This window comes from Solanum dulcamara, chromosome 8 (genome assembly GCF_947179165.1).
Source record: "Solanum dulcamara chromosome 8, daSolDulc1.2, whole genome shotgun sequence".
In the NCBI taxonomy this organism is placed as follows: Eukaryota; Viridiplantae; Streptophyta; class Magnoliopsida; order Solanales; family Solanaceae; genus Solanum; species Solanum dulcamara.
In genome coordinates this window covers 22,845,210-22,873,011 of record NC_077244.1, presented here as the reverse complement: position 1 = coordinate 22,873,011, position 27,802 = coordinate 22,845,210, and the positions used below count along the sequence as shown (strand labels likewise).

General features: G+C 37.3%; 1 protein-coding gene across 1 annotated transcript; it reads left to right on the top strand.

The window, feature by feature from the left end:
• Positions 1-499: 499 nt before the first annotated feature.
• On the top strand, positions 500-22,709 carry LOC129898996 (uncharacterized). The gene is made up of 10 exons (XM_055973733.1): positions 500-809; positions 885-960; positions 1,076-1,173; positions 4,374-4,475; positions 4,588-4,674; positions 5,055-5,171; positions 8,476-8,579; positions 21,577-21,716; positions 21,828-21,964; positions 22,090-22,709. The coding sequence occupies exons 1-10, from the start codon at positions 621-623 to the stop codon at positions 22,264-22,266; spliced, it is 1,227 nt and encodes a 408-aa protein (XP_055829708.1). The 5' UTR covers positions 500-620; the 3' UTR covers positions 22,267-22,709.
• The last annotated feature ends 5,093 nt before the right edge of the window (positions 22,710-27,802 follow it).

The window sequence follows — 27,802 nt, the reverse complement described above, 5'->3', positions numbered from 1 at the left end:
GATCGCTAAGGGAATGCTAGATTGTAAGAAAGACAAGAGAGCTTTTATGAAGAAGGCTTTTGTATTGCTTTGGAAGAATGCTTGATTGCTTGATGATTTGCTACAAATGAATGCCCCTCTATTTATACTACTCCTTAGGGGCTTAAGTGTAAATAAAAATTACTACACAAGTACTTCCATATTTACAAACTAATCCCTCTTCTAGATTTCTCTACACAACTAGAAGATTCTAAGGACTTTCCATGCAAATCCATGAAATTCTAAAGTCTTCCAAGGAAATTCTCCACATGTCTCTAGAACTTTTCACTATGGACTAGCATTTTTCCTATGTAAGGCTTCCACATGGGCAACTTTGTGACATGTAGCACTTACATAACGCTTATGTGGCGTGATGATGTGGCGGGTCATCACACTATGCTATATATTAATAAGCTATGCTATGTATCACGAATTAACTTTTTAAGGGATTTTTGTAAAATTGAAAACTACTGCAACAAATGGAGATTTGCTCCTTACTAATAATTTCTTTTTCATTCCCATTTTGGGTTTGAGACGAAGGTTTAACTCGGGCAGCATCTTTTTTGGGGGGGTTTATCCTCTAAAATATAGATAGCTCTGAAATGGCGATGGGTCTCCTTCAGTCAGGCTGCTCAGTTCCCCTCGCACGGGCTTTACGCTCTCGCACTTTTACAACCGTCTCCAGCACCTTCACAGTACCCTCACTCAAGAAGGCTTCTCAAATGGAGACGCGCTTCCTCCTTGGCTTGTCTGAGGAACAACTTCAGCAACTTGCCCTCGACTTTGGTCAGGTTTGTTTAGAGCCCAGCAAAATATTATCAATACATTAACAAGTAGTAATTAATTACTTTGTTCAATGTGCATAGAAAAGTTTTAGAGGTAAACAACTGTATCATCTCCTCTACAAGAGAAAGGTCAAGGAAATTCAGGAATTTAGTCAGCGTGAGTTTTTCTTTCTGTTGGAAATCTATCTATAGTTTTTTTTTTATACCATAGTCATCTTAATTTTTATGCTTGATCTTTGTAATTACTTATTTTTTTCTATTAAATTGGATAGTGCCATTGGCATTCAGACACGATTTACAGGAAGCAGGATGGAGCGTTGGGAGGTCCCCAATTCATAAAGCAGTCACTGCAGCTGATGGGACCACCAAGGTGAACATTGTTAAATGCTTATATTTTGGTTATGCTGTGATCTAGTGTAGTAGTTTTGTCATCGTTTTCATTTAGAATTATGAGGCTATGGATATTTTTAGGTAGTTAACTTTCTTGCGTGTTTAACTTTGGTTGACTGATCACAAGGTATTTTGGCATGTGGTGTCTCCATTTTGTATGTTTGGTGCCTCTGTAATACCTTGGAGTGCTGGCCTTCTGCAGTATGAAAAGTCAAAAGCGCAAAAAAGATAGAGCTCATGGGACTTTAAGTGAAAAATATGAATAAAAGCGCACTCGTCTTCGAAGTAAAGTGCACGTTTTCCAAAAATACAAGAAGTTCCAAATATATGTTAATAACATCGAGCTGCTACAAAGTTTCTGATTTCAGCATCCAATATACAATAACGACAATATTAAGAGCCTGTTTGGATTGACTTATAAGCTATTTTCAGCTTTTTTGAATGTTTGGCTGACCAACTTTAAAAGCCATTTTATACTTAAAATAAGCCCCAAAAAATAATTGGATCAGTTTGACTTAACTTATCAAACAATTCTAATTAAATATCATTGGAATATATATTCTCTAAGGCCAAAGAATGATGACTTCAATCACAAAATTAATTCTTATATTTGGCTAGTCAACTATTAGAAAATCAAGCTGCAGTATTTGACCTATATTCAATCACTTTAGTTATTGAACTAAAGAGAGTAGACGAAAGAAGCAATAGAGAACTCTGCAAAGAGAAGTAGCAATAGTTTTTTTGTATGAAAAATTACAAGAAACAAAACTTGGAAGTTGTCTGAAGAATAAAACAAAGACAAAGAAGAAAACCAAAGAAAGCAGAGAAAAAGAGTAGCAGAAGAAGAAAGCAGAGAAAAAGAGTAGTAAAGAAGAGGGGTTGAAGAAAATGACAAGGGCAATGAAACGTTGATGCATATGAGAGGAGGAGACCAAGTATCTACATAGCAAAAGGTCATATTTTCCCCGTTGTATAGTTTTTCCATTTTTTAAAATTCAAATTCTAAGAATTGATCAGTTTTTGCTGAAGCAGTCTAAGCCTCATTTTTTGAAGTATGCTGTTCTCATAAGGGCATAGTTTCACCCATGAGAGCTCCTGCTTTGCCTTGCTGTGTCCCTTCAAGTGATGAAGTGATGATTTCTAATAACACTGGCTTTTCAACCTTCCTTTTGATCCTTCAGTGGAAGTGGCTTAACGCCTTAACCTCATTGAAAATGGATGAAGAAGTATCAACCAAAAACTATAATTAGTGTCGTATAGCTACTTTAATCAAGAGTAGTGTAGAAAGTGATTTTAGTAGGTGTGTTGTCTATATGGTGGGAGGAGCTGTTCATATCTTTAGAAGTTAGAACTAATATGTTTGTGTGTGTGTTTTGAAGACAATTCTATTTTGTTGTGTGAAATTGATTTTGATTTTTGCTGACTAATTGAATGTTGACATGGTGGTTTATGGTGGTATCAAACACCCATAGGACTTGCTTATTTTTGAATGAATGACAATTCTTATTAGCACAATGGTTACCTTCTGGAAGAGACATCGTGAATATTTATTCTGGTGTTAAGGAGCTATTAGAACTTGAGTTGACCCAAGATGCTAAGGGCCCGTTTGGACATGCGATATGGAATCATGATTTCAAATTAGAATCGATTTGAAGTTGAAGTTTTGTCTGGACATGCAATTTGGATCTCTTTAAGTCGTATTTTTTCTCAGAAACATGAAACCCTACAAGTTGTGGAAACTATCAAAATTTCCCCAATTCTTATACAATCGTACTAAATGAGCAAACCATAGTTCATAAATATGATATAAGAATATCCTAAGGTGCTGCATTGAAAAATCGCATATCTTTATGTTCCTTTTATAAATAAATGTTTGTGATTACAAACTTTCAAATACTCATAATTTTATAAAGATCAACTTTTCATCAATAGTAGTAACTTTTTGTTCTTTAATATAGTCCTTTCACATGGTCCGTACAATCTCTTCACGCCAAGCATGAGTCTTTTTTTGCAAAAATTAAAATGAAGGGCCTTTTTTTAAAAAAAACAAAATATGAACTTATGTGTCATGTTTTCCATTCAATATTTTTTTTTTGAAATCATGATTCGGAATCCCAAATCATGGCTTTTGGAGAATTTGAGATTTGAAAGCATGATCCCTAATCGCATGTCCGAACGCTGATTTGAATCATGATTTCATATCGTATGGCCAAACGCAAGCTAACTGAACTTATCTAAGCCAGAAGGTGCAGAATTACATTAAAACTATTGAAACAAGATCCTTGCTGCCATCTCCATGACTGATGTCGACAAATAGCTTGATGCCCTTACCTTGGCATACACTGCTTATGTGCTATATATTGCTTTCACACGTCACTATAACTACCCAAGTCCCCAAAGCAAAATTAATCCTGATAAAGCAAAAATTAAGTGCTATCCTATGGAGAGAACTAAGCATGTGGGAACAGTACCACAAAGGGAACCTGAAGATGCCTGGTTTGACAGTTGGTTACACAACAGAGGTGTCTTTGTGTGAGCCTTCTTTCAAACAATACCATGAACCTCCGTTGATTGATGCACATCACTTTTGCCTTCTGTCTTGTGGGCTTCTGACCTAGATCTGGTCCCTTAGTTCGGGTTACCCATTTTCGTCAAGGTGAGTCCAGCGAATTATATTACTAAGATTGTTGAGTTGGTTAGTTTCTACCTCGGAAAATGGAGATATTAATGCAAATGAAATCTGATAACTAAAGTATTTATGTGATGTATGTTGGTGTTCTATCAAAAAGCTGCTTTACCTTCCTTTGTTTGAAGGAATGTAGGTGTTAAAAATTTCCAGCTAAATTTTTGATGGACATTACTGGTAGACCCTGTTTTTGTCTTTTGGGTGACATAACTCTGTTAACATGGAAGGATGTTGTTGTGTCGAATCTAGCTACTGAAGGAGAGCAACTTGGACGAATCAGAAAATGGACTTACATCACATACTATCTACAAGTCATGGCTGTGCTCTAAGACAGTTTCTATTTTGTTTGTCTTGATGTTTTTAGTCTATCCTTAGATTTTTTCTTAGTTATAGTTATTTTTTAGAAGGTTAAATTCTTTTGTGCAGTACATATCTCTTTCTTGCCTATCTTTCCCCTCTTTCACTATCTTAGGATTCCTGCAAATAAACTTCAGTTGTTAATAAAACTCGAGGACAACCGACTGGTTGAGACTGTTGGAATTCCAGTTAAAGACAATGATGGTTCATTTCGCTTGACAGCATGTGTTTCATCTCAGGTAATTCATTGTGGTCATGGATTATACATATGCTCTCAGCTAACTACTAAAAACCTATGTGGTTTTTAATCATTTTTCTGCCACCATGGTCATTAATTTTTGTGCTAATCAGGTGGGCTGCCCGTTGCGCTGTTCGTTCTGTGCGACTGGCAAGGGAGGATTCTCAAGGAACCTTAAGAGCCATGAAATTGTTGAGCAGGTTCTCTTTGCATCTCTATTATGCTAATATTTTTGTCCCTAATATGGTGACGTCTTCATACTTTCTTTTCTGTAGCTATAAACACTACATTGTGGGATTTTCAATAGATTTTCTGTCCATCATTTTGCTTAATCATGCAAGATAGAGATGTAGATGACCTATTCACATACCATAGTTGCTAAAATGTAAAACATCACATTTAACTCTTTACCTTAATCAGTCATGATTTTGAACTGTAAACTTTATCATCGTCGAGAGGAATGTGTGGAGGGCTTGTGTTGTTTTTTGTTTTGTGGTGGATGCCAAATTCAAAGAACATGGTATGTCTTTTTGGCACAAACTTGTGGGGACCATTTATATTTGTAATTACATGGTGGCAGGTCTTGGCAATAGAAGAGCTATTCAAGCAGAGAGTGACAAACGTTGTGTTTATGGGTATGGGTGAGCCAATGTTGAACATGAAAGAAGTCCTTGAAGCACATCGTTGCTTGAATAAGGTCTAGTAACATCCGTGATATGACTTTCTTTGTTCATTTCAGTTCCTCCCTCAAGTCTGACATGTTGAACTATTAGTATTTTCAATTTTTTCTGTAAGTATGTATTTTATATGTTTTTCTTGGGATAAAAGGCTCCCTAAACTCTATTGCCTTCATGAATATTGATAGACTAGTTAACTGTATATGTTTCGCATGTGTGTGTTGTGTTAATTAATAATAAATGTATATAAAAAATGTTATATGTATGTTATATTATTAAGTACAAAACTTTTGAAAAATAATTAAAAATATTTAAGATAAAAAGTGTACTTTAAGAGGAACATGTTAATTCATCATCACACTAACAATTAAGGTGCAAAATTAAATGTAGTGAACAAAATTTCGTTATGATATCAAAAGTCAAAATTATGTTGGTATTGATGCCTAAAAAAACTCTAAAACAATAAGGCTACATTATATATGAGAATATAAGATAATTATTGTAACAAATTAACAATAACAGAAAGGATTATGAGAAAAGAGAAGATGACAACTTGAAAGTTGTGACAGAAGAAATTTGAAAGTCATCTAACAAGAGGCTAACAACACGATAGTTTAGTGATGTGTTTCACATCTGTAGCTCGTGTTAATCAATAAATTTGTATATAAATACAAAAATATTAAAAAAATAGTAATTGACATTAAAATAAATAGTATATCTATGTAAATGAGAAAAATAAATATTGGGATGCGAAACAACTAATTTTAACATTGTTCTCTTCATCTTTATGTCTAACCCTTGAGTAGGTTGATAAATGAATTAACCAATCAGAAGATCCATGGAGAATAATAAAGGAAAACTTACACAAAATGTTCATTGAGTCAAAATTTCTTACTCAAACTAACCCAATTATTCTTCAGCCAAGGGTTTTTCGGAAACAACCTCTCTACCTCCACGAGGTAGTGGTAAGGTCCGCGTACACTTTACCCTCCCCCGACCCACTTTGTGAAATTTCACTGGGTGTGTTGTTGTAAACTAACCCAATTATTAAGTATTATCTAAAATGGCCATTCGGCCAAAATATTTTACAGGCAAAGTGCTTTTCCCAGATTTAGATTCCGTCTAATACTCTCGGTCAAAGTATTGTTTCAATGGCTATCTGGATCATGCCACATTGACTCCAATGTATTTGTATTAATTAATTAAATCCACTAACATCTTCTTTCTTTAGAATTCAGGAAGATTATTTGGTAATGGATAAGTAGATTAAATAGGTTGGTGGGACTGCTGTGCTCACAGCTTAGGCTGAGTTATCAATAGCTTTGATGTTTTTCTTTTTTGTTCTTGTTTATTTAGGAATGTGTATTTTGAGATTATTGAGAAGAATATAGAAGACAGACCGCAATTGTTGTCTTTTTTGAGTAATAAGTAATTTAAAAATATCGTATAACAACTTATATGAATGTATATACATGTATGATACATAATTATATATCATATCTATAAGATATACACTATTTATACAATATCGATACATTAACTCATGCCTTACTCCTCTTTCAATTACACTTAGGATTTGGTCAAATTTTAAGGACTCTCTGAAGCTACTATTTAATCAGAAATTTAATAAACATAATATGGATATAAATAATATACTTGATTATTTGTTCAGGAGATGTGATTGAAGGTTAATGATTGGGGATTGAAAACATACGATGGAGATTGAATCAGCAGTTGCGACTTCGATACTCCGAGACAAAGCTTGACAAAATTCATGAAGAAGACTTTGAAATTGTAATTTAAAAAAGATTTGAAGCAGTGTTATCAAAGGCGAAAAGTGCAAAAAATCTCTAAGGTCCGTTGGGGCTTTAAGCACAAAGCGCAAATAAAGCGCGGACTTAAATGAAAAAAGGCGCAAAGGGAGAAAAATACAAATATATATGTTTAGTCCAAGACTAATAATTATAAACATGCATGACTAATATATGACCAAAGAAATTGAAAACAAATTATGATAAAGTGAAATATCAATTGTTTAGTGTCACTTCTTAAGAAGAGGCTCATTGGCAAGAAAAAGTTTGCCTTAAAACCTTGATGACGACACTGAGGCGCACATAAAGCGAGGCGAAGCGCTCAACGCGTTTTGAGCCTCGCTTCAGGGCTTAAGCACGCTTAAAGCGCACCTTTGACTACATTGATTTGAATTCCTATTCCTAAAAGGAGGATACCACCGACTCCTAAAAATGACTCTTATATGATATGATAACCAAAATAATTTCCTACGTCCAAATAAGACTCCTACATCAATTTTTTTTTCTCCAAAAATTTATTAGGAACCAAAAAGGATTCCAAAAAGTAAAGCTAAACACCTATGAAATAAAGCTGAATGATTCGTATTAGGATAGCACCTTTAATAACTATAATTTTAATTAATTTCAAAGTTCTAAATGCCATGATAATAATTAAATGATAATTATTTGAGAAAAATAGTAAATGACCATTTTATCTATTGTTAAATCTTTTAATGAAGGGCAAAAAGTTCAATCAACCTTTCTAAGGACCTTCATGCTTTTAATATAATATAGATTCTGAGATTAAATGTTGTGTTAGTTGCTGAAACTGCATGTCATTGTATTGCATGCTGCTTCTTGAGTAGCTTTTGATCAATATTTACCTTTGAAAGATTAGCGGACTTGGATCTTACACCTTTTAACAAAATAAAAGTATCTAAGTATCTTGTTAAAGAATGAAAAAGTCCAAGGCTTGGTAATCCTTCTCCCTCGAGCTATCTTTTGAGGTGTGAGTTGGGTCCAAGACCAATTTCAACATGGTATCAGAGCAGGACCTATCTCACCTGATGTTGGGCCCCCAAATTAAATTTGTCCACGCACCAGATGTCCAGCCCTAGGCATGAGGTGGGGTCTTAAAGGCTGAAAAAGTCCACTCCGTGGTTAATGAGATGTGTGGTCTCCTTATAATGCTTGGCAATCCTCCACCCTTCAGGCTAGCTTTTGGGGGTGTGAGTTAGGCCCAATTTTAACATATCTCAAATATGCAAGTCATTTGAGACATCAGTTGTTTGTGCTAGAGATATATTTCCCCTTTTAATGTAAATCGAACTTGATGAAATAATCTTAAGGCATTGGACAGTCTGCCAAGAGTTAATGCAAAAATGCTGGGATTGGAAATTACTAAAATTCATATGTTTCCATATAATTGACCTTAAGTTTCTGTATGAAAGCAGCATATCACTACATGTTATTTCATAGCTAGAATTTTTAAAGCTGTGTAGTATGAAATTTGAATGATTTGTTTTCTTATAAGGATATTCTGATTGGGCAAAGGATGATTACGATTTCAACTGTTGGAGTTCCAAACACCATAAAAAAGCTTGCATCTTACAAACTTCAGTCTACGCTGGCTCTCAGGTAGTATTTTCTCCATCTACTTCCTCAAACCCTCCTTCCAACAATACAATCAAAACACAATTAAAGGAAAGAAATGTATCAATAAGAAAAAAAGGACAAGTACAAAAAGGTACATAAACATATTAATTTTTGAATTTGGTTTGGTAATACTTATCTTGCATATGATAGCTTAGCAATACATGTTTGGTGGCAGATAATTCTGGCTTGTTCAATATTAACTTCTAGATGTGTCCACAAGATTCAGAACAATTTTGCACTGCTATAATAGTGGTGTGGGTGCTTATTTCCTTCTTGAAATATTTATGCTGTATGCAATACTCTGAGCCCTCTGTATATATACATATAAAAAGATTTTAGTGGGCCCTTATTTTACATCCTAGAGATTTTCTTGTGGCCCTTCTCATAATGTCCTTTTTTTAGCCCCTCCATTGGAGCTCCAACCTTTTTGCTCCCTTGGTGACTCGAACTCACAACCTTAGCATTGAAAGTGAGGGGTGTTTACCATCCGAGTAACTCCCTCTTGTCCATAATGTCCTCTTATCCTCCTGATATATGTCCTTTTATTTTATTTGTGTAGTACCATGTCATCTTTTCGGTGACTACTTTTTCATACTTAATTTGTGTAGTACCGTGCCATCTTTCCAGTGACTACTTTCTCATATAGATTTGCAGCACCATGCATCTCTTCGGACTACTTCTCATATTTAAATTGTGTAGTATCGTGAAGTTTTCCGAACTACTTTCTCATAACTGAGTTGCATAGCATCGTGTGTCTTATCGGTGACTCCTCAGATTTGATTTGCGTAGTTCCATGTGTCTTTCAGGTGACTCCTCAAATTTGGTTTCCGTAGAGTCGTCCCATCATTCTGACCCTACCCATATAATTCTCATTCTCAGTAGGGTTATGCTGTCAATTCTACCCTATCCATGCAATTCTCTTTCTTAGTAGGGTCGTTCCATCATTCTGATCCTACTTATATAATTTTATTTCTCAAATTGTGATCACTTTCAGCTATCAAATCTAATAATCCAGCGCATGAGCATGTTCCAACTAATTTTACAGTGACTTTGTTGTTTAAGATCTACTCATCTCTTGATTTCAAGACGATCCATATATTTTATACAAATTTCGAGCACTTTCCTGCTAGCATTCCATTGTTTCCGACAAATTTGAGTTTTTTGCAATGTTTTCTTTCTATTTCAGATTGCTTTTACCCCAAAAAAAGAATTATATACTCAGAGATTTGGGGTGGATTAGAGTGATATTTTTTCTCCCATGGCTAAAATAGCATATGTCCCTTTTTCTGTCGTTCTCCATTGGCCTTTTAATCAGTTGGACATTAAGAATGTTTTTCTCCACGATGATCTCGAGGAAGAAGTCTATATGGAGCAACCACCTAATTTTGTTACTCAGGGGGAGTCTGGTAGCGTTGTATCTCAATTGTGTAAGTCACTCTATGGTCATCTGAAACAGTCTTCTCAAGCTTGATTTAGGAAGTTCAAAAATGCAATTCAAGAATTTATCACACTGTGTTTTATCGACATTATGCATCAAATCCAGTGTTTCATGAGAAAACTAAGCACATTGAGATTGACTGGTAATTACACATTAAATCTAGTATTTCATGAAAAGACTAAGCACATTGAGATTAACTGTCAATTTTGTGAAGTCGAGTGATTAACTTGCAGATATCTCACCAACCCTCATCGGTCCTCGTATTAATTACATTTGTAACAAGCTAGGTACATATGACTTGTATGCACTAGCTTGAGGGGGAGTGTTAGAATAGGAATAGGTTTATACAATCCTACTTAAACTAGGAATAGAAATAGGAATAGAAATAGTAAATAGTATCGTACTTGGTAAATGATTGTGTTGTAGTGTCTATAAATAGGGTCTCTGTATAATAATGTAGATACACAATTCAATAATATATCTCTTATATTTCTCACAGATACATCCACATCTCAGCCACTGTCTTATTCTGTTGTTGGGCCAGGATAAAAATACCTGGGAACAAAACCTATAGGCTAGTAGAACCCGTCCACCTGTCTGTCCAGAAAAGAGATTTGTTACCATTGAATGCCTTTATATCAGTCTGATTATCTAGAAAAGGCCAGTAGGATCTAATGGTTCTCTAGAGACTAACTCCGTAAGGGTGGTAACTTCTTGAGTGACCCACTTGTCCAACTCCCCATATTTAATCTTAATAACACTACTCCAAAGATTTTCAGAATGCTAGGCATACCTCCATAACCACTTCACCTTGAGAGCTTTACTCTGATGCTTGAGGTGTTTGATACCTACTCCCCCTTGCTTTTTCCTTCTGATAATATTTTTCCATTAAACTAAATGGAAACCTTTCCCTTTCCTTATTTCCTTGCCAAAGAAAGCATCTTCTGATTACATCCAGCCTCTATGTAACTGCCTGAGGTATATGAATTAGGAACATCATCTATGTTGGAAGTACATCTAACACAAAATTTATCACAGTAAGATTGCCTCCTATCCAAGGATAGGTATTGTGATTTCCATCATGACCACTTCTCACACTTCTCTGGAACTGGATTCTAGATTTTTATAGACCTCGGATTTGCTCCCAAAGGCATGCCAAGGTATATTGAAGGCACTTACCCACTACACCCAGAATATGTGTCAACTGCTCCATAGTAGGTACCAAATTAATTGAAAGATGACTCTTATTCCAATTAACGTGAAGCCCAGAAATGCCTTCATACAATACCAAATTTAATGTCAGAATCAACAATTGCTCTTTTTTTTTTGCATCACAGAAAATTAGAGTATCATCAGCATATTGTATGTGAGTGATCTCCAAATTTCTTTCATTGTCTTTGGCCACTTCAAAGCCCTGAATCCTTCCATTTGCCTTAGCTGTCTTAAGCATGTTGTTGAGACCCCTTGTCTTATAGGGCTATGTGTACTACAAAACCTTCTGTTGCCCCATGAATGAGGATGGGAAATTTCACTGCTGAGATGCAAAATTTTACCCACTTGATTAATTTTCCCCAAAATCCCATCTGTCGTAGCATACTGAGAATGAAATCTTAGTTGACATGGTCATATGCTTTCTCAATATCATGTTTGCAGAGGATACCAGGTTTGTTTTGTGAGATTCTAGAGTCAATTGCTTCATTAGCTATTAAAACCGCATCCATTATTTGTTTACCTTTGATGAAAGCAATCTGTTGGGAATCCACCAATTTATCCACCACTCTTTTCAGTCTCTATGCCAGAACCTTCCAAATCAGTTTATAAAAGCTTCCTATCAGGCTGATAGGTCTGAAATCTTTAAGTTCTTTTGCGTTGTCTTCTTGGAGATCAAGGCAATATATGTTGTATTGAAGATTCAAACATTTCCTAAGAGTGAAAGTTATGAAAAGCCTCCATAATGTCTTGTGTCAGCACATCCAACATTTCAAACAGAATTCCATTGTGTACCCATCAGGACCAGATGCTTTGTTTGTTGCACACTTCTTCAGACCTTCAAACACTTCCTGTTCTTCAAATTCAGCTTGCAAGGCCTCTTTATCACTATGAGATTACAGGATGATTGCTAAGATATCCACTGGGTCTCCATTCTTCAGTTTCTGTATATAGGTTTTTGTAGAAAGAAATGATCTCCCCCTTTATTCTGTCTGGTTCAACTATTTTATCCTCATGTACCACTGTATGATCAATTAGGTTGCATCTCTTATGTGCATTGGCAGTTTGGTGGAAAAACTTGGAGTTCCTACCCCCTTCTTTGAGCCATAAGGCCCTAGAATTCTGTCTCAGGTCACCTCTGCATTCTTGAGGCATTCTTCATAATCCATGAAGATAGTAACTTTCTTTATCATTCCCTCCTCTGTTAAAGCTCTCTGCATTCTAGTGTGGCATCTAAAACAGCCAATTGACTTAGCAGTTAAAATATTTGGTGCCTCAAGTTCCCCTGCTCATTGCTGCTCCAATCTTTAAATTTACCCTTGAGAGCTTTAAGTTTGCAAGCCAGAATGTAATCTGGTTTCCATGAAAAGTAATAGAAGGCCACCAAATTCTAATTCTATTAATAAAACCTTTAGAGTTCAACGACCAATTCTCGAATTTGAAATAAGATTTGGTATGTTTCCATCGGTCACAAATGAGATCTCCTGAAACATGATCTGAGGTCGTCTTTGGAGAGTAGAATGCTTCAAGTTGTTAAAAAGTTCATTCCATTCTGTAGATATCAAAATTCTATCTATTCTGGAAGCTAAAATATGATTTCAATTTTTCACCTTTAAATTATTATGTATAAGAGCCACCTTCCAGATGGAGATCAGTTAGTTCCATGTCCTCTACAAAATCTGAGAATTCCACCATAGTTGATGATCTCCTGGTATAGTATTCTTTTTTCCAGAAGGGCGTCTGTACACACTGAAATCATCCCAGGGGCCCTCCATGAGTCCTCTAACTTCTCCTAATTCCTTCCATACCATTCTCCTTTCCACTTTTCTTGCAATGTGTAACGTCGTTCTGTCTCGTTCAACTTGTGGCTCTCAAATGCTATAGAATGCTTATCCTACATCAAGACACCCCCAATGGCAAAACCCGACGCATCTGTGTGCACCTCGAATGTCTTGGTAAAGTTCGGGAATGCCAAGACTAGCTCTTCTATCATTGCTGTCTTAAGACCTCAAATGTCTTTGACAATGTTTTGTCCAAACCCATGGCTCGTTCTTCTTTAGCAACTTAGTCAATGGTGCTGCTTAGCTGAATAGCCATTGGTGAACCGACTATAGTAGTTGTTAACAAGTCCAAGGAAGGATCTCAACTCGGTTACCTTTGTAGGTACCTCCCACTTTTGAATAGCTTGTACCTTCGCCTCGTCCATGCGTGGCTCGCCATTGCTGATGACATGTCCCAAGAAGTGTACCTTTGATTGTGAAAATGCGTGCTTCTCCCTCTTGATGTATAGCTCGTTCTCTCGCAAGATGTGGAAAACCTCCCTTAACTGCTCTGCATGCTCTTCCAAGGTGTTACTGTAGATGATTATCCAAGTAGATTATCACGAAGCGATCAAGATAGGTGTGGAAGATCTTATTCATGAGGTTACAAAATGTAGCAAGTGCGTTGGTTAAGACGAAGGGCATTACCAACCACTCAAAGACTCCATATCTAGTCACACATGTTGTCTTCGACACCTTCCGCAACGTGAGCTTGATATTAGCCTTTTCGAAGATCCACCTTGGTGAAGTACTTGGCTTTCCAAGTCTATCAAATTGGTCAACTATGAGTGGAATCAGATACTTGTTCTTTACTGTTACTTTATTTAGTGCCCGATAGTCTATGATACATAAGCGCAATGTTCCATCTTTCTTCTTTTGGAACGACATTGGTGCGCGAAAGGGTGCCTTTGATGGATGGATGTGATCGGCATCCAGTAGCTCTTTCAATTGATTCCTGAGCTCTTCCAACTCAGGTGATGCCATGCGATAGGGAGTGAATGTGGGTGGCTTAGCTCTTGGCTCCAACTCAATCTTATGATCTACCCAACGCCTAGGAGGCAGGTGCTTAGGTAGCTCCTCAGGCATAACATCTTTATTCTCTTCTAGTAGCTTCTCTATGCAAGGCTGCAGTGTCTCTTGGTAACCCATGTACCCCTCCATATTTCTAATGGTTGCCATGAACGTCGGCTCCCCCTTCTTGAGTTGCATAGCCGAAAGTTGTGCTTGGCTCTGTCTGTGCGGTATAGTCACGGTAGGCACCATGCAAGCTCTTTCTTGTTCCATGACCAAGAGACGTTGGAGGTAGGGGTCGATCAAAGTATGACAATGTCTAAAGAACTCTTGCCCTTGAACAATGTCAAAGATATCCATCGTAGTGGCGGTAAAGTTTGTTGTACCTTTCTAGTTGCCCAATATGATACCAATACAATTGGCCACACCATGAGCATTTTGAGCCTCGACAGTCATGGTCTTAATGCGGGAGTTAGTTGGGGTGAGCTTCAACTCTAATCTTTTTGCTGCGGCCTCGGTCACAAAATTGTGAGTTGCTGTAGTGGCCTCTAGTGCACGAGCATGCTTGTTGTTAATGGTGAGGTCCACATACTGATTTCCATTGTCGTTAGGTTGGAAGATTGCTTCTTGACAACTCCAAATAGTCCTATCATACCCAATTGTGTTGTGCTTGAACCCTCTCCTTGCTTTTTCCCGTTTTGTTCACGCACCATGGCATTAAGACTTCTTTAGGCATTGTTGGTAGGTCTCTGCCTTTTCTACCATCTCCCCCACCTTTGACATTGATACTTTTCGATTCTTTGCCTTTACCTTTGTCAGACCTTTCATGTCGAAAATACATCAAAGACTCGAGCTCTACTATGGCTTGATCTATATCCGTGACTTGTCGGCGTTGCAACTCCTGCTTAGCCCAATTCTGCAACCTGTCCATAAAGTGGAGCAACAAGTAATCGCTTGTGACGTTGGGGATTTGGAGCATGAGGGTGGTGAACTCCTTGATATAGTCGTGTATGCTCCCTGTTTGCTTCAATTCCTGAAGTTTGCGCCTTGCCTCGTACAAGACATTATTTAGGAAGAATTATCGCTTGAACTCGACCTTGAACTGATCCCACGTGCTAATTGTGCACAAATCTCTCTTCAGCATCAGCTGATTTTCGTCTCCACCATTGCATGACAGTCTCTGACAAGTACAATATTGTGGCGTTGATCTTGGCATCGTCGTCCCTTAAATTTCCATGTCGAAAATAGTTTTCAAGTGTCAAAGAAAGTTCTGTACTTCTTGTGCATCACGAACCCCTTTGAACACTAGGGGCTTGGGAGCCTTGATCTTTGCCTCCCTTGTCATGACAACGTTCTTGGCTGTCTCAGTCACGCCAGCATCAGCCGGCTCTTCAAGCGCCTCTATTTGCCTTCATGGCATCGACAATGCTCAATGCCTCCATGAGTCTGCACTCTAATATAGCAATGGTCTGCCTCGTCTCTATCTCAGTTTGCGTACACTCATCCAAGTCATTTCGAATGCTTCGACTTCTTCAACAGTATGCCCCTCAAGAACGCTTAGAGTACCTTCTACCTTCCCCAAGTGTTGGCCGAATATCTCGACTGCGTTCATCCCCTCATTAACCTTCGTGACTCACTTTCTACCGAGCGAGACATCCTCGGGCAGGACCTCCACATCATCCTCGCTTGCCTCAGTGGCACAAGGTTTGTGGGATATAAGCTCTTCATTCGGCCCAACCTCGAGCGGCACCTCCTGGTTCTTGTTGGAGACATTTCTCTTTTTGTTACAACTCTTCTTGCCAGCGACATCCTGGGTGATGTTGGCATGGGTGTTAGCAGGGTTGATTTCTCTGTCGTTTTCCATTCTCTTAGTCACAACTTTGCTCTGATACTACGTTATCACGTCCTTAGTCTTCTACTAAGCATACATGCGGCACTTGACAACTTGTTTATGTTCATGCACCACTTGTTCACTATCTTGCTATGCCAAGTCAGCCTAAGACTTTACAAATCGCTAAGAGAATGGTATAGAGAACACAAGAGAATTGCTAGGGAGAATGTTGTAGATAACTTTGATTGAATTTTGCTTGATGACTTTACAAATGGTTGCCCCTCTATTTATACTACTCACTTAGGGGCTAATATGCAAATAATTATTACACAAGTCCCTACATATTTACAAATAAATCCCTTTTGTAGTATACTCTACAAGCCTAGAATATTTCAAGGACCTTCCATGCAAATCTATGATATTCTAGGTTCTACCATGGGAAATTTCCACATTTCTCTAAAACCTTCCACCATGGACTAGTCTTCTTTCTATGTAAGCATTCCACATGGACAACTTTATGCCACGTGGCGCCTAAGTTGCGTGATGATGTGGTGGGTCATCACAATATACTCCTGTAATGTGGCTGTCAAAACTTTGTAGTTGAGCCTCCATCTTACAAGAGCAGGTGTATGTTCCAATCTGGACAATCTCCCCCTTCCATATGCTGGAATCCCATAGCATTAGGACCCCACCGCTAGTTCCACTTGCTTCCCTGTTTGTACTTCTAATCCATCTTCCACCCTAGATTTGTTTGAGTAGCACATTCCCTTTTAACTTTGTTTCCTGAAGGTATATAATCTCTGCCTTCCATTCTTGAATCAAATTCTTCACAATTCTTCTTTTCCCCAAATGACAGTTATAGAAACTGAAGTTTTATACTGGATAACATCAATAGAAATTACAAAGAGAGACAAGTATCTCATATCTCTTAGAACAATCTTTCTGCATATAAAAGATAAAAGGGCACCATACGGGCACAAATCACTGGACATATTATTATATAATAGTTAGCTATAACTACTTCATTACTACTTAGGATAAAGACAGATAACTTCTAGTAACCATAAGGAACTGCCTTAATAACTGTAAGAAACTTGCTCAATCCTCCATGTGTGAAACCTTCAGGAATTTGTGAAGATGCAAATCATTATCTTCTCATATCTTTCTTTGATTCTTCCTCCTTGTGTGAAACCTTCAGGAATTTGTGAAGATGCAAATCATTATCTTCTCATATCTCTTATACGTGCCTTATCAATACACCCCTCCTGGACAGACGACTTGTCCTCAAGACAAATATCGGAAAATTGTGCAGCTAACAAAGACTTTTGGCCATATGGCTCCTTCATAATTGTCAGCATAGCATTTCTAGTCAGCATATGTTCTTCAAGTTTTGATAAAAAAGATGTTGTGAGTTTTTTCTGAGGAACACCTTGCAGTTTATAAGTTTTTCCATTCAATTGAAAGATTAGGAACATCTCATTCCAATTGGCTTGTATTGTGTTTAGGGATGCTAGCCATTGTATACCCAACACCATGTATGCACCACTTAAGGGAAAAGGGAAGAATTCATGCTTTATAACCAAGTTAGAAACCTCTACTGAGAGGTCATGACAAACCTTGTTGCATTTGATAATTTCACCATTGCCTATCCGGACACCGAAGGTAGGAATATATTGGACTGCAACCCAAGTTTCTTGACAATTTCTTCTGCTACAAAATTATGCGTCGAACCACTGTCCACCAACATCAACACTTTACGTCTGCAAAGAGTGCTTTGAAGTTTCAAAGCTGAAGCAGATTCTTTGCCCAAAGTTGCATGAAAAGATATTTCCCCCCAATTAGTAGGGGTTATGTCTTCATTCTGATTACCGTGAACACTTTGCACATCATTCTCCTCTTGCATTAACTCCAAATGTGCAAAAGTCCCAGGTTTGCAGCGATGACCAGGGGCAAACTTGTCTTTACAATGATAGCATAAGCCTTTTTCTCGCCGAATATGTTGTTCAGAATTCAGCGGGCGAGTGTTTGGAAGCGATGGATGTTGAAAAGGGAGTGTAACTGGTTGACAGGATGATTGAAATTAAAGGACTCTCGAGTTGCTGGAGAGGAATTTCCAATTGATGAAGGTCGTGTTACTGAAGGCCAAACAGGTACCTTACTGCACCGATTTGGTCCCTGTTTTCCTTCATGTTCTAAGGCCAGTCTCATTGCCTTATACACAGATCGAGGCTTGTGAATCCTCACATCCACACGAAGGTCTTCTTTGAGCTCACTAAGGAAAACTCCAAGTAAACAGTGTTCTGGCCAATTTTTCACACGCGCGGCTCATTTTTTCAAATTCCTGCCTATACTCGAATACTGATCCAGTCTGTTAGATGCCACACAGATGTTCATGTGGATTTTGAAACTCAGCGGGTCCGTAATTTTCTTGCAGCACTTGCACCAACTCATCCCAGTAATAAATGGTTCTTTCACTGCTGATCCAAGCAAAAAGATCCAATGCATCTCCTTCCAAAGACATTGAAGCCGCATCAACCTTGCAATCATCAGGTGTTTGATAATATTGAAAATATTTCTTTGCTTTCAAAATCCACCCTCGAGGATCTCCTCCCTCATACTTCGAAAATTCCATCTTTGTGTGCGAACGCCAATAAGTTTCTTGATGCCTCCAAGTGCTATCAACCTCGCCCTCTTCCAGTAAAACTTTAGATTTTCCATACTGATTCTGGCTGTTTTGTGCTTTAAAGCAGCCATATCAGCAGCCAAAGCATCTATGGCTCCCAATTTTGCTGTTATAGTGGTCAATTGTTGGCCGATTTGATCAAGAGTCGCCATGATAGGTTTTGGTGTTGGAAGCGTTGGTTCGTGTGGTAACCATGGCAGATCTTACTGCTCTGATACCAATGATAGAAACTAAAGTTTTATACGGGATAACATCAATAGAAATTATAAAGGGAGACACGTATCTTGTATCTCTTAGAACAATCTTTCTGCATATAAACGATATATTACAACCTGCCTACACATTGCTGGATCTATTATTATATAATAGATAACTATAACTACTTCATTACTACTTGGGATAAAGACATAATTTCTAGAAACTGCCAAATAACTCCTAATAACGGTAAGAAGCTGCTCAATCCTCCATGTGTGAAACCTTCAGGAATTTGAGAAGATGCAAATCATTTTCTCCTATCCTTCTTCGCTTCTTCCTCCTTGAATAAGTATGGAGGATACGTGCCTTATCAGACACTATTTTGAGCTTCATAGATCATGCTGACTTTTCCCTTTCCCTTTGTTCTGGTGCCGCTACTTTTGAATTTGACATCAAAAGTTATTAAGCTTCAATTCCTGTTCCACTTGTGATTCCATTCTTCTCGCTTGCCGACATCCATCAATTTGCACGAGAAGTTCAAGGGCTTCCCCGTCATGACCATAAAAATCAACTCCAAACATCTTGCTATGTTTTAAAAGATTTCGGTGGACCCATACTGGTGCGTCCATCTCTCTCCAATAAAGTGTATTGTTGTTGAATTAGAAGAGGTTCAAAATCCTTCACTTTAAATCTTCCCCATGAAAAACTGATTCCAATAGTAATTAATGACACCCAAAAATTTTCGTCACTGTTTTCCCAGTTTCTCAAGATCTAGCTCATCAGTGTTTGTCAAGCATAGATGATTTGTATCCTCTCTCCCCTCTTGATCTTTTCTGCTGCTTCGTGGCTCTGAAGTGATCAAATTTCCCCTGTTCCTTGAAGTTTCCTGTTGCATGCATAAACTTTCATTGATCGATGAATTTGACCTAATAAAATCATCTAACAGAACCTCATAAGAGGTGCCTTCTGTGGGCTGAGGCTCAAAGGTATTAAGAATAACATGAGCTGGGTCAGGCCCACTAGAGGTTTGAGTCAAAACCTTATTTGAAACAGCATGCTCACTTAAAAGTTTCTCACATGCTCCCCCATCCCCTTCGAATTTCCATCATTAGCACCCACATGGATCACCTTTTGCTAGTCAACAGCTGTCAATAGAGCAGTTTCATTTATTATATTGCAGCATTGTATTACCCACTGGTCTCTCGCATACACTAAGACCTCGCCGGAGCCCTCGTCTTCTCCTGAATTCTTGCTTCTTGCTGCCACCGTTTTTCCAAAGCTTGTTTCTCTTGCAGACCATATCGGGACGAATAATTAAATCCGTTTCTAGAAATCGTCACTTACTTTGGGATATTACTACCGTCTACCATCACCTTCTACTTCAATTCTGACCTTTTAGGGTGTAGCCTTCCAGCTGCCAAATAAACCCCCTATTTGATGAAAAACCTCATTGGACCACATATGCAAAGGCAAACCCATTGCCCTAATCCATGTCATTTTTGCTTTCTGTGATACTAGTATACAACCTGCCAATGGACTCCATTCTAGATTCACCTCGCTCTTCATCCAAGTCCACACACCTTGAAGGGTCTGTTCTACCATGTATCTGCTTGGAAACTGAAAAAGAAAGGTTTCCTAGCATCTCATATATGTTTACCCCCAACGACTTTCTTCCAAACTGTGGAGGACCATCTTCTTATGTCTGATAGGTTGAGTTTTCAGCCATTGGCTTTCCAAAGGAACCAACAATACACCTTCCCAATTAGCCTTGTCCTGGTTTTCTGATGAGTCAACTGGTGGTTTTCTTACTGTTTCACTACCAATATGTAGCTCACTACATATTTTAGACTTGGCTGCCATTTACTACTCAACTACTTTTGCAAAAGGGACATTAACGTCGACAGTTCTGTGTAAAGCTTTGATGGCCAGCTGAGGGGGCCATTTAATAGAACTTTCTATCTTAAATGCTATGTCTCTCCACCCTGCATTAATGGACTCCTCAGGAAGAACAACGACTGATCTTGCCTCTCCCTTTAATGATAAGATGATCATGTATCTTCCATGTGTAATATACTTCCTGGTACCAAAATATTCGGCAGCTCAGATCCTTGTTTCTCCATCTTCTCACCATATTCTTTTGGTCAGTTGAGGCTTCCTTAAGGACAAACCGTATCCTCTCCATGATCTTCTTGCTGAATGTTACTCTTCTCATCATGTTCCGCTTCTTTCAACCCTATCAAACCAAATGGCATTGCCTGAAGTCCATCTGGTGATATCATATGACTTAAAACCTACATTAAAATAAACTCTGTTTCCCCCATGATAATGCTATAACAAAATAAGGCTAAGAAAAGGACTGATAGTAATAAAACAGTAACCACAGTGGGTGAGAACTGAGTGTTTGAAGAAAGGAGGATCAAATTCCGGTAAGGGCACTGGAAAAGGGAAGTTCTGCTATTCTCAGAAGGAGGAAAGAGAGTAACTTGAGATTCATGCCTGGGAGCATTTTTTTTACCATTAATGTTTTCTTATCTGTCAGAATAGATTGATGGCCGAACTTGATGGCTCATGATGTGATTAGTATTCATCACTTCACTGGGACTTTGTACCAAGTTATCTCTCTCTATATTTTCTTTCGGGAACACCAAGTTATCTCAAGGACTCTAAAATTTGCCTACATAGAGCTGCAAAGATGCAGCATGTTATAACACATACATTCTTTTGTTCCCTGCTAATTTATTCTTAGCTATCTAGAATTCTGATTTCTACTTTGTTTTACTGTTGTACATCAGCTTACATGCTCCAAATCAGAATCTTCGGGAAAAGATTGTACCAAGTGCAAAGTCCTACCCTTTGAATGCAATAATGAAGGATTGCAGGGACTACTTCCTGGAAACTAGAAGAAGGGTTTCTTTTGAATATACACTTCTAGGTGTTTGGTGATTTTTTTCTCTTTTCCTTTGTTATAGACTCTCCCAGTTCCCTTGCTCCAGAAAACATGTGCCAAGGATGTGACTTTTCAATATTTTTTACTTTTCGGTAGCCGGAGTGAACGATTCCACCAAGCATGCAATTGAACTGGCAGAATTGCTTCATGAATGGGGTCGTGGCCATCATGTTAACTTAATACCATTCAATCCAATAGATGGCTCGGAGTATAAGCGTCCATCCAAAAAATCTGTATGCTTCATCTTATCTCTTCACTGGTCAATCCTTTACTGATGGGTTTCCTCATTTGTCGTTCTAAACACTCCATCTGAGTTTTATCTTTCGTTGATGCATTCACTTTTTATTTTTTGGCGCAGGTTCTTGCATTTGTCTCTGCTCTAGAATCTCGTAAAGTAACTGCTAGTATACGTCAAACAAGGGGACTTGATGCAAGTGCTGCTTGTGGACAGTTGAGAAATGAGTTTCAGAAGAGTCCTTTGCTTAGTGGAAGTATAAATCAGGAATCTCATTCTGAAGTTGCACTTGCATCTTGATATCATAAAAGCTCTGCAAGCCTTGCTGAAATTACTCCACTTGTGTATTTAACCGTGTAATCAGCACTGAAGAGCTTCTTGAGAACAGGTCTTGTTTGGTAAAAGTTGCTTTAAGGTGGAAGTTTATCACTTTTGGTAAAGAGTGGTTACATGAAGGTGGTATCACGTTTGCAGGCCTTGTGATCTTGGTGAAATTTGTATTTGTAGGAGCATGATTGATCAATTTGTTGAGCTTGTTCTTATGGACGTTTTCCTGTCCCAAAGTGCTCCTCTGTGCTTCAGCAATGCAAATACTCAGTAATTAAAGAGACCAGAAAGGTCATTTTGGATATGGTACTAAAATTATCCCATTGGTAATCGAGGAAAACTTTTGTTTCTTATGGTAAAAGTTGATGTATAAATTATAATGCAGTTCGGTATCAAAATGTGTGCTCTTATACGGATATTGTGTTGTAAATCTTTTTATAATGCAGTAATGGGTATATATATATATATATATATATGGTACATGCATTGAAGCCTGATTAATCTGGATTCGCGTCATATAGGGCTCTATTTAGGGGAAAGCGCTTTCTACCAAGAATTTTTCTATATTCAAGGCTTAAATCCGGGACTTAGTCTCATTCTTTGCATTGCATCTTTTGGTAGTTTTAAGGGTATATTCAACTCAACTAGAGTAGGAGTTATTGTGCACAATTTGACTAGTATGACTCCTTTTATTTGATCAATTTTAGATTTGCCAAAAACTCAAATCTCGAAAACAAAACAAATAAATAAATAAATCAAATCTCGTATTACTAAGTGATAACCATGTGAAGTCAAATTTACTTCTTTTAACTCCTTGAATTCATCTAATTAATATCCACGCACGCTTAACGCTAAATTCTTTTATTGTTTTTTAATAAACAATTATTATTTTTGAACATATTTTTTTTTTATTATTATTATCTATAGCAATCTACATCAATATGTAATTTACTACGTTCTCTTCCTCAAAAGTACTGCGCTTCTATTTCTCTCGGGTTGTCGCGCGCTCTCTCTCTCTCTTCTATTTTCTTTCTCATTTTTTTCAATCCTGACAATTGTTGACTCTCCACCATTGATATTAACAAGCTTTAAAATTTGATTTTAAAAAAATGTTATTTTATTTGGTTTGGGTAACATTGCAAATGATTGAGTATATCTTTCAATATTGAGGGTGTTTGGTGAAGATTAAAGTTAATTATGACAAGATTTGAAGATTGTATTAAAATTAGAATAATGTCTACAATATTTATTAAAAAGGAAAAATCACCCGATATATTTAGTTAAGACTGTATATTACCTATTTTAAATGTACTATTTTATAATTACTACAAATAAAAGTTTAATTACATGCCTCAATAGATTTGAATTAACATTAATTAAAATGTAAGAGAAAATATAGGGCCTTCGTATTTTTGATCAAATCTATTACTAAAAATTAGCAATTTGATTATACTTTACGCACGTCTCCTCATAAAGTCTGAATCAACAATAGTATTTCTGTCTCCAGATCATTATCTTCATATTCTTCTCCATAGTCTCTCTCCATATTTCAAAGAAAAAGCCTCTTTCATCCAACATTCAATCACATTTCAGCCATTGTTCTCATCTTCTTAGAGATTTTTATGTGCTTTTTATTTTTTTTCGTTTGATTTTTGACATTATGTCAAAAATTAAAAGTTGTGCTTACTCCTAGAAAGAGCCCTAGATTAGTCAAAGAACAAAGACTTGGATCGATAGATCTATCAAGTTTTGTGTCACGATCCAAGCTAGGCCGTAGGTGTGACAGACGATCGAAATCTCGAGTGACTCCAACCATGCTTCTTAGCATACACCGCATACCCAAAGTAATTCAAAACATCAATGACGATCATAAGCGCAAGGAAAGAATAAGAGAAATCTCAACAAAAAGGAGAACTCAAGCAATATGTCCGAATAATCGGAGCTACAACCCATGAATGTCTAAAACATAAGGCATGTTCCTAGCTCACCCAAGCAAGAAAGAAAACATCACAGCAAAAATCATAAACTCGTGTTGGTTACACCCTTGAGACATGAGGACTCACCAATCAAGTGGCAACAATAAGATGGCTCTAGCCACGAGCGGGAGGATGAGCGTGATCGTCGGATCCTATATTATGATACAATTTAGGCAAAAGTATGCGTTGGTACATGGAATGCACTAAGTATGCGAGAAACATGCATGGACAATGATATTAGGACATACTCAATATGGACATGAGATGCATGATCAATATCTTGAAAACGTGATTAAAACCATAAAAATATTTAAACATCATAATCATGTGGTCAATGCATCATAAAATCGACATAAGAGATCTTATAATAGTTTATATCTTGTGTGGGATTCCTTACCGACACTTAAGTCCATGCGAGCTATAACATGCAATCTGATGTAACTCTCACATTGAGAAGAGAGAGGCTACTTGCCAAGGTAGACTCCATGAGACCATCTTAACATCATGAGCTATATATGGATCCACTAGCTAGGCTATAAAGGCAAACCTACGCGGGCAATGTAGTTAGGACTAAAGGTGTCACGACCCAAGCTAGGCACTAGGTGCGACACGGTGATTAGAATCCTGAGAGACCTCAATCAAGCCTCTTAGTATATCATTCATGAGCATATATAAGGTAAGTAAGGCAATAAGCTAAGGCATAGATGCGAAAGTAAAGTCTCAACATGGAAAATCTCAATAAAAGAGAATAAGACTCAAACTCGAATGAAAAGACAACATAGACTCCATGACATCCAACATGCCTCTACTAACTAGACGGGGGCATAAGACAAGCTCCTAGCTCACCCATAAAGACATAAGGGAAATAAAATTTCACTTACCCGAAATATGAGGACTCACCATAATGGAAGTATAAGCTCAACTTTACTCACGAATAGGAGGTGTGCAATGATCATTCGTCCCTATATTTTGATACAATATTGGCAAAAAATATGCGTTAGTACATGGAATGCACTAAGTATGTGAGAAGTATGCATGAACAATGAATATAGGATATAATCAATATAAATCATGAGATGCATGGCCAATATCTTAAAACATGAGTAAAACCTTAAAAATCTTAAAATATTATAATCATATGGTCAATGCATCAAGACATCATCATAAGAACTTATACCTTTACATATACTTTTTGTATGGGATAGGACCTTTAACTGACTAAGACCATGCGAGCTATAACATGGAATCCAATGTACTCCCACATCGAAATGGGAGAGGCTACTTTGCCAAGGTAGACTCCATGATGGCACTTCCTCTAACTTTTTGCTATATGTGGATCCACTAGCTACGCCTTATTGACACTTTAAACCTACGTGGGCAACTTAGTTAGGGACTAAAGGTTGCTACTAGGATTCCCTTGAGTAGCTACAAAGGCTACCAGACCTAACCCCACCTTAAAGTCCTCTCGATGCTTAGTCATTATCCTAATGGAACTTCATGAAAACATATTCATTAACAACATTAGGAAATGTTATAATAGATACTAATCCAATATTATAAAATAAACATAAGAGTAGCTCTGTCATCATCTTCATCATGAATGTATGAGGAAAATTCATCACAACCTTTATACTTTGCTTGAAACACCATAATTTATCATCATTCATTACTTTTCATGATTTATTCATAAGTATTGATAATCATTCATAAAATATTCATTGAAATGCTTCATAGTTCGTGATCATAAATTCTTGAAAATATACTTAAAAATAGTATATAGCATGGGTCATTAAAATTCAACTTGAAATCATGCAATATGATGTGAATTATGTATAATTAGGCTAATAACAATGAAATAGATCATAATTAAGAAGACCCAATGCAAATTCATGAAACTAGGGCTTTAGTAGAAGAATTCATAAAGAGAATTTGAGAAAAACCTTGGGACTCCATGGGTGAAAGGGCCCATGGATGAATTCTCAGATACCTTAGACCTTAGAAGCCCTAATTTTCTCTTGACTTGAAGACTTAACTTTGATTTCTCTTGGATTTACTTGAGGAAGAAGAAGACTCTTGAGAGAAAATTTTAGTGAGAAGATTTTGGGGTTTGGGAGTTGGGTGATAATGAGAGAATTAGGAGGTCTTAAGGTAGTTAATAGGCTAGAATAAACCTCAAAAATCATCCACATTCATTAATGACTGAATAGGGAAAAGACCAAAACACCCTTAAACTTAACTGAAATGGCACCTACACGAAAAACCCATCACGACCCGTGGTGGTGGTCGTGGTGAGGGGACTATCTTTAGGTTTGAAGGGGTGACCTCCATGGAGGCCACCACGTGATCCTTTCCCAATCCCCAACTTGCACCTAGTGCCAAAAAACATAAAATTCCCTGGGAACTCCTCTTTAAACCTTATTTTTTTGACTTTTCAACTTCCTGGGTATTACAATATCTTTTCCTTGAGAACATTCATCCTCGAATGGGACTCAAGCTAGCATGAATGAAATAGGAAAGAGACATACCCAACATGAATGCAAAACATATCGAAGATCCATAAAACATGGAATACTGAATCCAAAGCTAAAACATGACTTTAAAACTTAATTCATGAACATGAATTCATATGAAAATATGAGAATGACTGAAACACATGGTTTTGACTGATTGGATTATGAAGAAACTCAATACCACAACTAGAAATGAAAGGAAAGGGAGAGGATATCATGACATCATACCAGCTTCAGCTTCCCATGTAGCACCTTCAACTTCTTGGTTCCTCTATGAAACTTTAACTTAATCTATTTCCTTCTTTCTCAACCTTCTAACTTGCCAGTCTAAGATCTCAACCAGAACCTCCTCATATGAATGACTCTGTCTCACACCAATGTCGTCTAAAGTCACACTGGAGCTGGTATCACCAATTCACTTCCTCAACAAAGATACATAGAACATCGGATGAATCTAATACCACAAACTGTGAGCTTCAAACAATATCATTTCTCTCAACATCGGGAACACATAATCGGCTTTGATACCTCAATACACTATCTCTCCTCGGAGAAAGCCTCAATGGCTTTTTTGGTAACCTCTTTCCTTAACTTAACCAAAGTAAGATCGTTATCATCACTATAATGCCTCTAAATCTTTAAAGAAAACACACGCAATACCAACTCTTAAAGCATCACTATAAATAACAAAACCATCGAATCCTTCTAATAAAGCCAACACTATGGAGGAAGTAAGTCTATCCTTCAACTGATCCCTTAACTCCTAAATTTTTGCTGGGGCCATTCGATAAGAAGGAAAGAGATAGGTTGGGTATCGGGGAAAAGATCTATACTAAAGTCTATTTATTTTTCTAGAGGGATACTTGGGAGGTCATCCTGGAAGACTTCTAGAAATTTATTAATAACTGAAACTGACTCAAGATATGAATTTTGGAATTTTGTATTCCTAACTCGGACTAGATGATAGATGTAACCCTTGAAAATAATTTTCTGAGATTTAAGGCATAAGATGAATTGACCCTT

Coding starts and splice junctions, on each gene's coding strand:
- LOC129898996 (XM_055973733.1), top strand. CDS start 621: ATGGCGATGGGTCTCCTTCAGTCAGGCTGCTCAGTTCCCCTCGCACGG. Junction 961..1,075: donor AATTCAGGAATTTAGTCAGC/GTGAGTTTTTCT, acceptor TAAATTGGATAG/TGCCATTGGCATTCAGACAC. Junction 21,717..21,827: donor TTTTGAATATACACTTCTAG/GTGTTTGGTGAT, acceptor ACTTTTCGGTAG/CCGGAGTGAACGATTCCACC.